The following is an 11,160-nucleotide window of genomic DNA, read 5'->3' as shown; positions in this document are numbered from 1 at the left end:
TTTTATGTATAAATAACAAAAAAATTAAAATATATTTTATTTATTATTTTTATTAGCAGATCATGTTTTAATGAGTACTGTACTCTACTTTTTGAATTTGAATTCTTTAAATTTTGAATTTTTATTTTAGATAATAAAGTGTGATTTTCTCATCCTTGAATAGTTTTTCTATCATATTTTCTCTTGATCATACCTATAAAATAAATTATAAAAAATCACACTACTTTATCTTCTAAAATAAAATTCAAAATTTACAAGATCCAAATTTTTATTTTTTACATGAGCATTTGTTCAAGAGAATAGACTAATAAAAAAATACAAATATAAACATTACAATTTTCGAGAAACTTAATTTTTCTTTAAGAATTTAATAGTTTATTTAAAAAATTTTCATATACTTATTTTATTTTTTATCTAAATTTTATAAGTTTCTTATATATTTTTTTTCAAAAATATACTTACCGCATGACTTTTGTTTTTTCTATATATTCACAATTATATTTGGTTTTCATAAACTATAAAAGAGTTCTATCTAATATGAAATATATAAAAAATTGTGTTTCAATAAATGAAATCCATAAAAACTATATAAAAAGATACTAAATAAAAAAATGTTATCTTGGGATAATATTTAAATATGATAATGCAAGACAATAACAAAGTAATTTTATTTAATTTAATATTTAATATTATTTATTTATTCTAACAATAACTACATAATATAAAATAAGAAAAAACAATAATTAAAAACATAAAATTAAATAATTTTACTTACTTTTTTTTAATTTTCAAAAATTTTGTTGAAATATTTAAAGGAAACACAGAATAGAACTCAAAAACGGAAATTTTTTTAAATTATTTAGAATACAAGTTTTAAATTATTTTTTAATAAATATCCAACAAAAATATTAAAAAATTAATTTTTTAAATCGTTAAAAAATATATTTAATATCTAAAAAAAACTCCTATGCAGGACACGTGCCACTTTTTTATTGGTATATAATTTCATCTTTATAAGACATTGCAACGTTCATTCTACTAAGAAAAAAACTGATGAACACAACAAATCTAGAAGTTAAGAAACTGAATTTAAACTTGAAAANATATTCTTTTAATTTAAAAAATGAAATCAATTAATTTTTAACTATTTTTATTATTATTATTAAATACAAAAATGATAGAAGACTAAAAAATTAATACATAAAAAAAGTACTTATAAGAATTATTTTATTACTTATATTTTTAATAATTATTTAATGTAGACTAAAGGGAGTAATTTATTTGTTGGTATTCAATTGGATCAGAGAATTATATATTTGATAAATAAGTATAAAAATTTAATTTTTAATTAATTAATATTAATTATTATTTTTTGTTGTAAATTTTTTAATTAGTTAATATCAATTTTTTTCCTTTCCATCCAATTTCTTTTCACATCTTGTCAAAGGAAAACTAAGTTTCCTATTTATTTTCATTCTCTCCATTTTCTTTCTTTTGTTCCAAACACAGTGTTAGTTTTTCTTTGATTGGATAGGAAAGAAATAAAATTGACGTGAACCCATGTTTAACTTTTCACTTCATCTATACGAAAAAAATTGAGGAAAATTTGTAAGCGAGCATAATATTACAAATTTATCCTTTGTGTTATATTAATATATTATAATTTTTATATAATATAAATAAGGATATTAATGTAATTTTATTTAGATATGATTTTTTTTCTTATTTTTTTTTCTATCCAAGCAAAAGAATTTTTTTTCTATTTTCTTTCTTTTTATTTTCTCTTCATCCAAACAACACACAAAAAATTAACTTTTATTTCTATTTTCTTTCTTTTCATTTTCTTTCCACTCATTTTTTTTTATCTATTTTCCATTTTGCATCTAAACAAAGTACAAATTTTTCATTTATTTTCATTCTCTACATTTTCTTTTCTAGTTTTCTTTTATTCCAAACATAGTGTTAGAACTTGTGACCATCACAACCATTAACACTATTATTATTGGCCAATTCTTTGATGCCTGTAACTTTGATGCCGAAATTGTCAAAATTATCTTTTATAATAAATTTTAAATATTAAAAAATAATTTATTTTTATATTTTTTAATTTAAATATTAAATTTTATCTCATTTTCATAAGTTAGACAAATATATATAGACACATAGCATGCACCATTATTATTACCGCCATAACTTCCCTCTTCTCCTTCCCGTTACTACTCCTCTACAGGGAATATCCAACTCGATAAATTTTGCTCTCTTCCTCTCTCTCTCTTATTGTGTGAGTGACCATTTTTTTGTTTATTATTAAGTAATTAGGCTGTATTTGTTTATAGAGTCAAGGATATTAAAATAGGACACAGAAATACACAATCGTGTTTGATAAAAAAAATATAGACAAAAATAATATGTCTAAAAACACTAAATTAATGTATTTTGTGTCAATCCTAACAAAAATGATATAAAAACACTAACAAAAAATACAACTTATGTGGCAAATAAATTTTTTTATGTGGCAATTAAAATTCTAACATTGACAAATAAAATTTTTTATGTGGCAATTAAGATTCTGACGTTGACAAATAAATTCCATAATATTTTTTTATTAACAAAATAAATCTCTAATCATAATTAGATATTTTTAACATATTTTAAAATAATTTAAAGACGCTTTTGTTAATAACAAATTTAAAAATATTTTTGCCAATACCAAAATATTTTGGTACATTTTTTGTGGTTTATTATTGGTAGTTATTCTCTAAGCTTTTAAATTGCAAAATACATTGATTATTTTCCGTTGTATAACAGTATAAGTTTTTGATAGTTTGAAAAAGGAATTAAACAATTGTTCTTTTGATAAATTTGGAGGCTAATTTCTCTCACAATTTAAATTTTTAATAATTATTAAACTAAAAATTTAATTTTAATGCATTATCAATTTAAACCATTTTACATACTTATTAAATCAGATTTATGTGTTTAAATAATTTTTAATATATTTAAAAATTAATCATTTTTCTAAGACAATTAGTTATCCACATAAAATTTATACTGATAATACATAAAATTAAATTCTTAAATTTATAAATTTTTTTTTAACAAAATTATGCTTTTAGATTACTTGTTAACGATTCTAAATGTAACAGTTTAAAAAAAGTGTGTTAAAAATATAAAAAACTTGAATTTTTAATAAATTTGTCCTCTTCTATTTTCTTAACATAACCAAACTACAAAAAATTATAGACACAAAAAAACCTATAAAAAAATATAATTCTTTTATAAAAAAATAGACAAACAAAGAAAAAAAAAAAGAACAAGTGGGACACGTTTGGCAATACGAAAGAGATCATCGTGTGGCCTATAAATAGTAGATAGCTCCTCCAGGATATCGTATGCATTGATTTGCATTCCAACCTAGCTAGGTTGAGTGTGTTATCTCGATTTCTCTCTCTTACTCTTTTGTCAATCTACGAGGTTCAAACGCTCGCAATTTCTCTTCGCCGAAAATATTGTTTTTTCTGCTAACAAAATTTCTTTGCAGCCTCTTCGCAAACCCTAACCCTCACACCCCTCACTCTCTCTAATATTCCTTCGATTTCCTCTTCTCGCAGGTATTATCCTCTTTTCCAAAACCCTAGAACTATAAACACTTGAGTTTCTAGGTTTAAGCCCTAATTTTCTTTTTGATTTTCCTTTCATTTCAATTTACTGAATAATTGAACACTTAATGGTTCGCAGAATATGGGAGAAACCAAGGACGAAGGATACGAGGAGGAGCTTCTTGACTACGAAGAGGAGGACGAGAAGGCACCTGACTCCGTTGGAACCAAAGTCAACGGTGAAGCTGCCAAGAAGTGAGTTTGTCTCCTGCTTATGGTTTTATCTGATTCGAATAGAAAACCCGCATGTTAGAAATAGAAATAATTGTTTGGAATAGGATTTGCTGGTTGAAACATGTCAATTTTTTATTTGGTTTCCGTTATATCTGATCTGTTTTTATCGTATGCATTCTCCCTTTACTTGGGCTTGTAATTGTTTTTCCTTTTGTTGAGTTTTGGAGTATAAATGTTGCGCTTAATAAATACCTGTAAAATAGTGTTTTGTGAATACTGTGTTTGGTATTTATTTTGGTTTGTTTTTGTTTTGCTTTTTGTCTGATGTTTTATTTTGTTGTTATTGTTTTGTCCGCAGGGGCTATGTTGGTATCCACAGTTCAGGATTCAGAGACTTCCTTCTGAAGCCAGAGCTTCTCCGGGCTATTGTGGACTCTGGATTTGAGCATCCTTCCGAAGGCAAGTTATCACTCATCCTCATTTATAGTGATTGGCTCATTTCGGTTGCACCTGTCCTAATGACTTAAAAGCTCCAAAGATCTAATTGGATTTTGGATGCCTTTACTTTTCTGGGATGAAATAAAATTCTTTGTTGATAGTTTACCCAAGTCATTAAGATTTCTAATTTTTGTTTGAATAATTGTTTTGATAAGCTTTATTTTCTAATGTAGTTTTTGACACTTGTGTTTATGCTTATCCTCCGGCCAATTTTTGCTAAGATTTGTGATTGAGGTTACCAGACAGCTTGTCAATTTTTGTTGCAATATTGCACACCTTGGCATCCCTGACAAATTATCGTTCTGCCAGTAATATTTGTTTGATGCACATGCTGATTTTGAGATTGAAAAATTGACGTATCCCTGACCGTACTTATTTGTCAAATTTTCTTTTCGCAGGTAATACTTCTATATAATCTTATTTTGGGCAACTAATATGCTTTGGTAGCCCTGCAAAGGGTCAGAAAGGTTTGTTTTACTTACCACCGGTTCCTTCGACCGTCTTTGGTTCATCACCAGTGCAACACGAATGCATACCTCAGGCAATCCTTGGAATGGATGTGATTTGTCAAGCTAAATCTGGAATGGGAAAAACTGCAGTGTTTGTTCTTTCAACTTTGCAGCAGATTGACCCTGTTGCAGGACAAGTTTCTGCACTTGTTCTGTGCCACACTAGGGAATTGGCATACCAGGTATTTTATTTGAAGTTTATTATATGAATGGTGATGTAATTTACTATTCTAGTATCTTCTCAATCTTAATTTAGATATCTTTTCGGTGTCTTCCATGTAGATATGCCATGAGTTTCAGAGGTTCAGCACTTACTTACCTGATCTCAAGGTTGCTGTCTTCTATGGAGGTGTCAACATTAAAGTTCATAAGGATCTACTGAAGAATGAATGCCCTCATATTGTTGTTGGTACACCTGGAAGAATACTAGCACTAGCTAGGGACAAGGACCTTTCATTGAAGAATGTTAGGCATTTCATTTTAGATGAATGTGATAAGATGCTGGAATCACTGGGTATGTCTAATTGATGTGCTGTAATTGTGTTCAATCTTATATTTGAGTGCTCTTTAATTTGGATATGGTTTTAAATATTCCTATTACGCTTTATGCAGACATGAGAAAAGATGTGCAAGACATTTTCAAGATGACTCCCCATGATAAGCAAGTGATGATGTTTTCTGCAACACTTAGCAAGGAAATTCGTCCCGTCTGCAAGAAATTTATGCAAGATGTAATGTCCCATGGCCAGCTCTACTTGTATTTGAAGTCTCTTTTGCATAATACTCGCATTCCCTGAGAGATCATTAAATGTTTACAACGCTCTGCTTCCTGAAAATTTTACTCTTGATAGGAGTTTCTGTCGGGATAGTGTCTTCTGTTTTCAAATCCACTTTCATGGTACAAACAACTGGTGGGGTGAAGAGTGGTTGGGTGACCATAGCTTGGGCTAGAAGACCTTAACTGGGTTGTTTTAGGAACTTCTATCTGTGACTGTTGTCCTTCTTGTGGCTGTAGTCCTTCTTATGTACTTTTCCTCCATGTTTCACTTTGGAAGTTAGTTTTTGTCTCTAATAGTATGTCTATCAGATGTGACTTTTCACAACTTAGGATATCCTTAAGTTTTGGTTGTGGGGGTAAGTTCCTAGTGCATTTTGGGGTTTTGCCTACACTGTTCTTAGTGGGTCAGAGTGTCAGTGGAATTTTGCATGGTGTGACTGAAAAAAATGTATCTACAAGGAGACAAAACTGATGGACCAGAACTGTGATTCAAGGGATCTGCATCCATCATTCATTTCGTTCTGGATTCTGTTAGCTTGAGGAAGGCACCTAATATGATTTACTGTGACATTGTTGCTTTCAGCCAATGGAAATTTATGTTGACGATGAAGCCAAGTTGACCCTTCATGGACTTGTGCAGGTGAGTTTTTTGCAAGTTAATTTTTTGATAGATAATATGTTAGCTGAATGGCTTACATTGGGGGATTGAAATTGCAGCACTATATTAAATTGAAAGAGGAGGAAAAGAACAGGAAGCTGAATGACCTTCTTGATGCATTGGACTTTAATCAAGTTGTGATATTTGTTAAAAGTGTTAGCAGAGCAGCTGAGCTTGACAAACTACTTGTGGAGTGCAACTTCCCATCAATATGTATTCATTCTGGAATGTCCCAGGAAGAAAGGTTTGTATTGTGTGATATTAATGGACCATTAAATTATGGGTTGATATGTGTATGAATCTGATGTTAGAATTTGCTATGATTTCATTTTTTAATGGAGAATATGTAGCGAGAAATGTAATAAATCAGAATCACAGGAGCAGTATATTATTTTATTATACTTCAGTTAAAAACTTGGTCTACAATTTTGAAATGCATTTTCACAGTACAATGTGTGGCACTGGAAGTTTCACAATTTCTATCATTCATTTTTTTCTTTTAATAATTTAGTGTACCCTTGACGAGCAACTTGGATATTTCTTTTAATTGGAATTGATTTGTAGGCTTGTGTTGTATAATATAATGGTTTAACCTGAAAGTGGGGTTCTGAGAACATTTAAGTACTGTGTTCATGTCATGTATGCACTAGTCTGTGTAAATGTCATTGTTTTGATATGACTGAGAGCCATGTGCTACTTAGTGCTAATGTTTTGAATTTTTAGAAGGTTTATTGAGCTATACTGTTTGAATTGTTGGTTCTGCGTGCAATTATATTGACTCTTCCTGTTTGTGTTGCTCATTGCTGTTGTCTGCTTGCATTTGGATTTTTGATTGTGTCATTTAAGTGGGCCATTTAATGGATTTCCCATTTTGTATGTTTCTTGTTTTTCTAAAACAGGAAAGGCTTGGTTGTGTGCACTATTAAATCTTGTCTGATTGTGGTTAATGGTTTTGTAGGTTAAAGCGATACAAAGGTTTTAAGGAGGGCCACACTAGGATTCTTGTGGCTACAGATTTGGTCGGTAGGGGAATTGACATCGAACGTGTGAACATAGTTATAAACTATGACATGCCCGATTCTGCAGACACTTACTTGCACAGAGTATGGCTAGAAAATCTTCTATTTCTAAGTTTCGTTTTTCACTTAGTTATATCTTATCTGCAGTCTAATTTCTTTTTGGCTGAAACTCTGAGCAGGTAGGTCGAGCTGGAAGGTTTGGCACGAAGGGCCTAGCAATTACATTTGTTTCATGTGCTAATGACGTTGATGTCCTCAACAATGTATGTATGATGACTTATGCATGTCTTTTTTGACGATCGACATTGTTTATGAAAATGTGGCAAGGCTTGTGAAAATAGTCCAGAATCCTCATACGAGTTAATTGTCTTGAGGGTTGATACATTGGTGCCATGGTTTTTGATTGTCCCTCTTGTTTGGTTGGGTGCTTGGTTTGTGATTCTGTTCAAAGACACTTCTGTTCATTTTGTTGAGTTTGATGTAGTCCTCCTTCCATATTCTTTAGCTTGTCATTTATGGTATCTCAGTAATCTCCCTCTTTTGTGGCATTCTGTCCCTGGCCTATGTATCGAAATTTCTGATTTCACATGTTTGCGGACTTGATTGCTCATCGTAAATGACCTGCTTAAACTATCAGCAATGTCTTAAAACCATGAACTGACAATACTCCATAGCAGATCTTCTCAAACCGGAAAATCTGACTGAATCAACATAGATGTTCACTGCTCCGAATATCCACACCATGGATCACCCAGAAATTCTGTTTTGGGGGATTGCATGTCCAGCCGTAACATAACAACCAAAGTCAAACAAAGTTCCTGAAGTCCTTGCATGTCCATTTTCCAGCCTGTTATTTTATTTATGCCAAGTCACCTCTCCCCCTCCCCTGTTGTTTCTGTTTGTCTTGCATGGTTTGCATGGTTTTAGTGTGGTTTTACCAAAAATATCACCTTGTTGAATAAAAAAAAATTCATTCAGCTTTTTCAATTTTATGAAAAAATTTCGAATTATAAAATTTAAATTCTTTAAAGAGTCCAAGTTGGATAGATTTATTTTTGAATACATGGTGTTTAGTACAGTTTATTTCTGTGAGTGCTGCTGTTTGCATAAATGCAATCTTCACTATAACTTTAGTGGGTGTTTGGATTTTTACCAAGCTGTGATCTGCCATCCTTATCACAGTCCAGGTTACTAATTTCCTTTCTTTTCTATTTCAGGTTCAGTCCAGGTTTGAGGTTGATATTAAGCAACTTCCTGAGCAGATTGATACCTCTACCTACAGTATGTTCTTTGTCCAATGCTTTAATTTTCTATATTTGTCCAGTACTATGTTTTGGTTAGATACACCACTTAGCATGCCAGAATCAATCAATCATTTGCTTTCTAGTCCTGTTAATTTGCTTAACTTTCATCTATTGGTAGCTTGTTTAAATATTTTGGTGTCTCAGTTTCTTACAGCCTTACAGGATGCAATTATAGAATTGGATTTATACCTTTTGTTATCCTTTGCCAAACTTTAGGGTTAATGGTCAATATTTAAACTCAATAACTACCTCTATTGAGGATGTTTCAAATTAGTCCCTTGAAGATACGACAACGGATCATATTGATCTTTCCATTAGTTAGGTGATGATGTGTCAAGAAATTATTAAGGATTATTTTTCTGTTAACCATTCTAGTTGATAATTCAAATGTGCTTGCTACTAGATACTTTTGCTTGCATTGACACCCCAGATTTATGATTTTGTTGATATTGGATTGCTCTTGATTGTCCTTTGTATATTTTGTATTAGTACTTACTGATAGGCTCATAACAAAAGTAATGCTGAAATGTTAACTATAGCATTATAAATATTCGTACATTTTTGTACCCCGAGTTGATGAGGCTTCTTTGGTGGAATATTGAGAGAAACCAACTTAATGAAGTATTATATTCGATTTTTTTGTTTTCAATACACTTTCAATGCGTTAAATACATCAGTAACAATAAAAGTTGGTTTTATTAGTTCTATTAAAAAGTCTCCTATACTATCAACTACTGAGAATTGTCCTTGCTTAACTGACACATTTGACTTCTGGGGTTTGTGCTGTTGGCTGCTTCCCTTGACCCTTTTTTTCTCAAAATATTTGCAGTGCCATCTTGAATACCACGCTGGTGAAGAGTCAATCTCATGGATGCAACGAATTTATCTTTTCGGCATTCAGCGGCCCAAGGCTCCAAAACCACTGAGCCCATTTTGAGCCTTGTGTAGTTTTATGTTCTATCATGACCATTTTATTATTAGGGGTTTTTGTTGCTATTAGGATTTTGCGGTATCCTGGCTATTAATTTGTGGGATTCAAATTCTGTACTCTGTATTCTGTAGATGTTTGCACCTTAGGGCCTCGACTGTTTCTTCAAGAACTTGTGTTTTGAATTATTATGGTAGTGAACGAAGTGGTCTTTTATTTGTTTATGTCGCTGCTTCTCTGTGTTTATACAGATTTCGCTGGTGTTATCATAATGAGCTGTTTATTTGTAATTTTGTTTTGGACACTGCGGTGATATACTAGATGAGAATTGAGAAATATGGCACGCCTCTTGCGTCATACACTCAATCTCTCTCTCTTCCATCTTATTTATTTCGACAAATGGTGGCGCCATCACCTTTTACCCATTCTTTCGTGGGAACTGCTAGTTTTACATCAAGTTTTTAAAATGTCCTGTTTTATTTTCCTGGTGGTAGTACTTTTGTGTTTCGGAATTTACTCCTAATTTTATGTGAGGAGCACATAGGTGTTCTAGTAATGGCGTCTCATCCGTCATACACAGACATTTCAATTCTCAATCACCAAATCGTTGTACAAAATGATACAATGGAGGATAAGGTTCAACAATGGACAGGCACCAGGAACAGAGATAGATGGGCCCCAAACGGACAAGAAACACCGCTCCTCAATGTATAGTTCATCAAGCGAGCGAGCTATACTAGAAAAATTTCCTTCTTTCCCCCAAACTACTATTTCACGGTTCACCGGATTAACATTGAATTCCTTCAGAATTTAAAAAACTACAAGTTTTTTTTGTACTTTTTTTTATTTATTGGTAAGACATTTATTTATTTATTTATTGGGTGTACAAGGTAAAGAAAGAAAGAAAGAAAACAGAAAAAAGTTAGCTAAATGTCTTGATTCCAAATATGTTGCATCTCGTATCCTAATTCTAGCCATTCCATATAATATCTCTATTACTTTGCTGCATTTGTTGTCATCCAATTAGCAGCACTGTTGGTTGTCTCTCGAATCAAAGGAAGCTGCACTTAACAATTTCTCTAGTGAGAACCTTTATGTACAATCTGTTTCTCAAATAACCTCCTTAATTTCACATACCCAAAGGAACACTAATCCCCTTCATATTGCAAAATGTTCTGTATGAAGTCCATACTATGAAGAACATTTGAGACTTCAACCTTCCCTTAACAACTTATTTATTTATTTTCAAAGTATAACAATTACTATTAATAGTATAGTAATATATGGTTTGTGATTAAATTGATCCCAGCCATCCAGCTAATGCAACATGCAATCATGCTCAAGGGACATCCACTAATATTGTTTCTCCTCCTATAACATGTTTGAGTCAATACATGCACATTTAATTAATTTGTTCCTTGATTAAATGATTTTGTTAGAGGTATATAATAAATTTGTTATTATTTTAAATTTAAGTTGTTTTATTTAGTTTGGAACTTTGGATTAGGTTTTATTGTTTTTTTATTCAATTAGTTATGATTATAATCACTTTCAATTTGTAATCGAGTTATCAATATATAATAAATTATAACATAATTAGTATTTAAATTCAGCTAACTTTTCATTTAAAACG

The 11,160-nt window shown here is 31.0% G+C and overlaps 1 protein-coding gene across 3 annotated transcripts; it reads left to right on the top strand.

Annotated features, from left to right (window-relative positions):
• Nucleotides 1-3,396: 3,396 nt before the first annotated feature.
• On the top strand, nucleotides 3,397-9,751 carry LOC107495313 (DEAD-box ATP-dependent RNA helicase 15). Of its 3 annotated transcripts, none has more exons than XM_016116427.3 (13): nucleotides 3,397-3,422; nucleotides 3,542-3,611; nucleotides 3,739-3,854; nucleotides 4,192-4,292; nucleotides 4,850-5,022; nucleotides 5,123-5,354; nucleotides 5,453-5,571; nucleotides 6,202-6,258; nucleotides 6,336-6,520; nucleotides 7,235-7,379; nucleotides 7,475-7,558; nucleotides 8,513-8,576; nucleotides 9,429-9,751. In XM_016116427.3, exons 3-13 carry the CDS (start codon nucleotides 3,742-3,744, stop codon nucleotides 9,437-9,439), a joined length of 1,284 nt encoding a protein of 427 aa, XP_015971913.1. In that variant the 5' UTR covers nucleotides 3,397-3,422; nucleotides 3,542-3,611; nucleotides 3,739-3,741; the 3' UTR covers nucleotides 9,440-9,751. The 3 variants fall into 3 exon arrangements, with proteins under 3 accessions (XP_015971913.1, XP_015971912.1, XP_020981032.1); XM_021125373.2 differs by lacking the exon at nucleotides 3,397-3,422 and adding an exon at nucleotides 3,431-3,474; XM_016116426.3 differs by having other exon boundaries at nucleotides 3,404-3,611.
• The last annotated feature ends 1,409 nt before the right edge of the window (nucleotides 9,752-11,160 follow it).

Source organism: Arachis duranensis, chromosome 6 (assembly GCF_000817695.3).
Source record: "Arachis duranensis cultivar V14167 chromosome 6, aradu.V14167.gnm2.J7QH, whole genome shotgun sequence".
NCBI classification, from domain to species: domain Eukaryota; kingdom Viridiplantae; phylum Streptophyta; class Magnoliopsida; order Fabales; family Fabaceae; genus Arachis; species Arachis duranensis.
Note: the sequence above shows the minus strand (reverse complement) of the source record. Positions and strands in the feature narration are given on the sequence as shown.

Excerpts from the sequence above, each read along its gene's own strand:
- LOC107495313 (XM_016116427.3), top strand. The coding sequence starts at position 3,742 with ATGGGAGAAACCAAGGACGAAGGATACGAGGAGGAGCTTCTTGACTAC. Across the intron at positions 5,023-5,122 it reads CTAGGGAATTGGCATACCAG|ATATGCCATGAGTTTCAGAG; the intron begins GTATTTTATTTG and ends TCTTCCATGTAG. Across the intron at positions 5,572-6,201 it reads GCAAGAAATTTATGCAAGAT|CCAATGGAAATTTATGTTGA; the intron begins GTAATGTCCCAT and ends TGTTGCTTTCAG.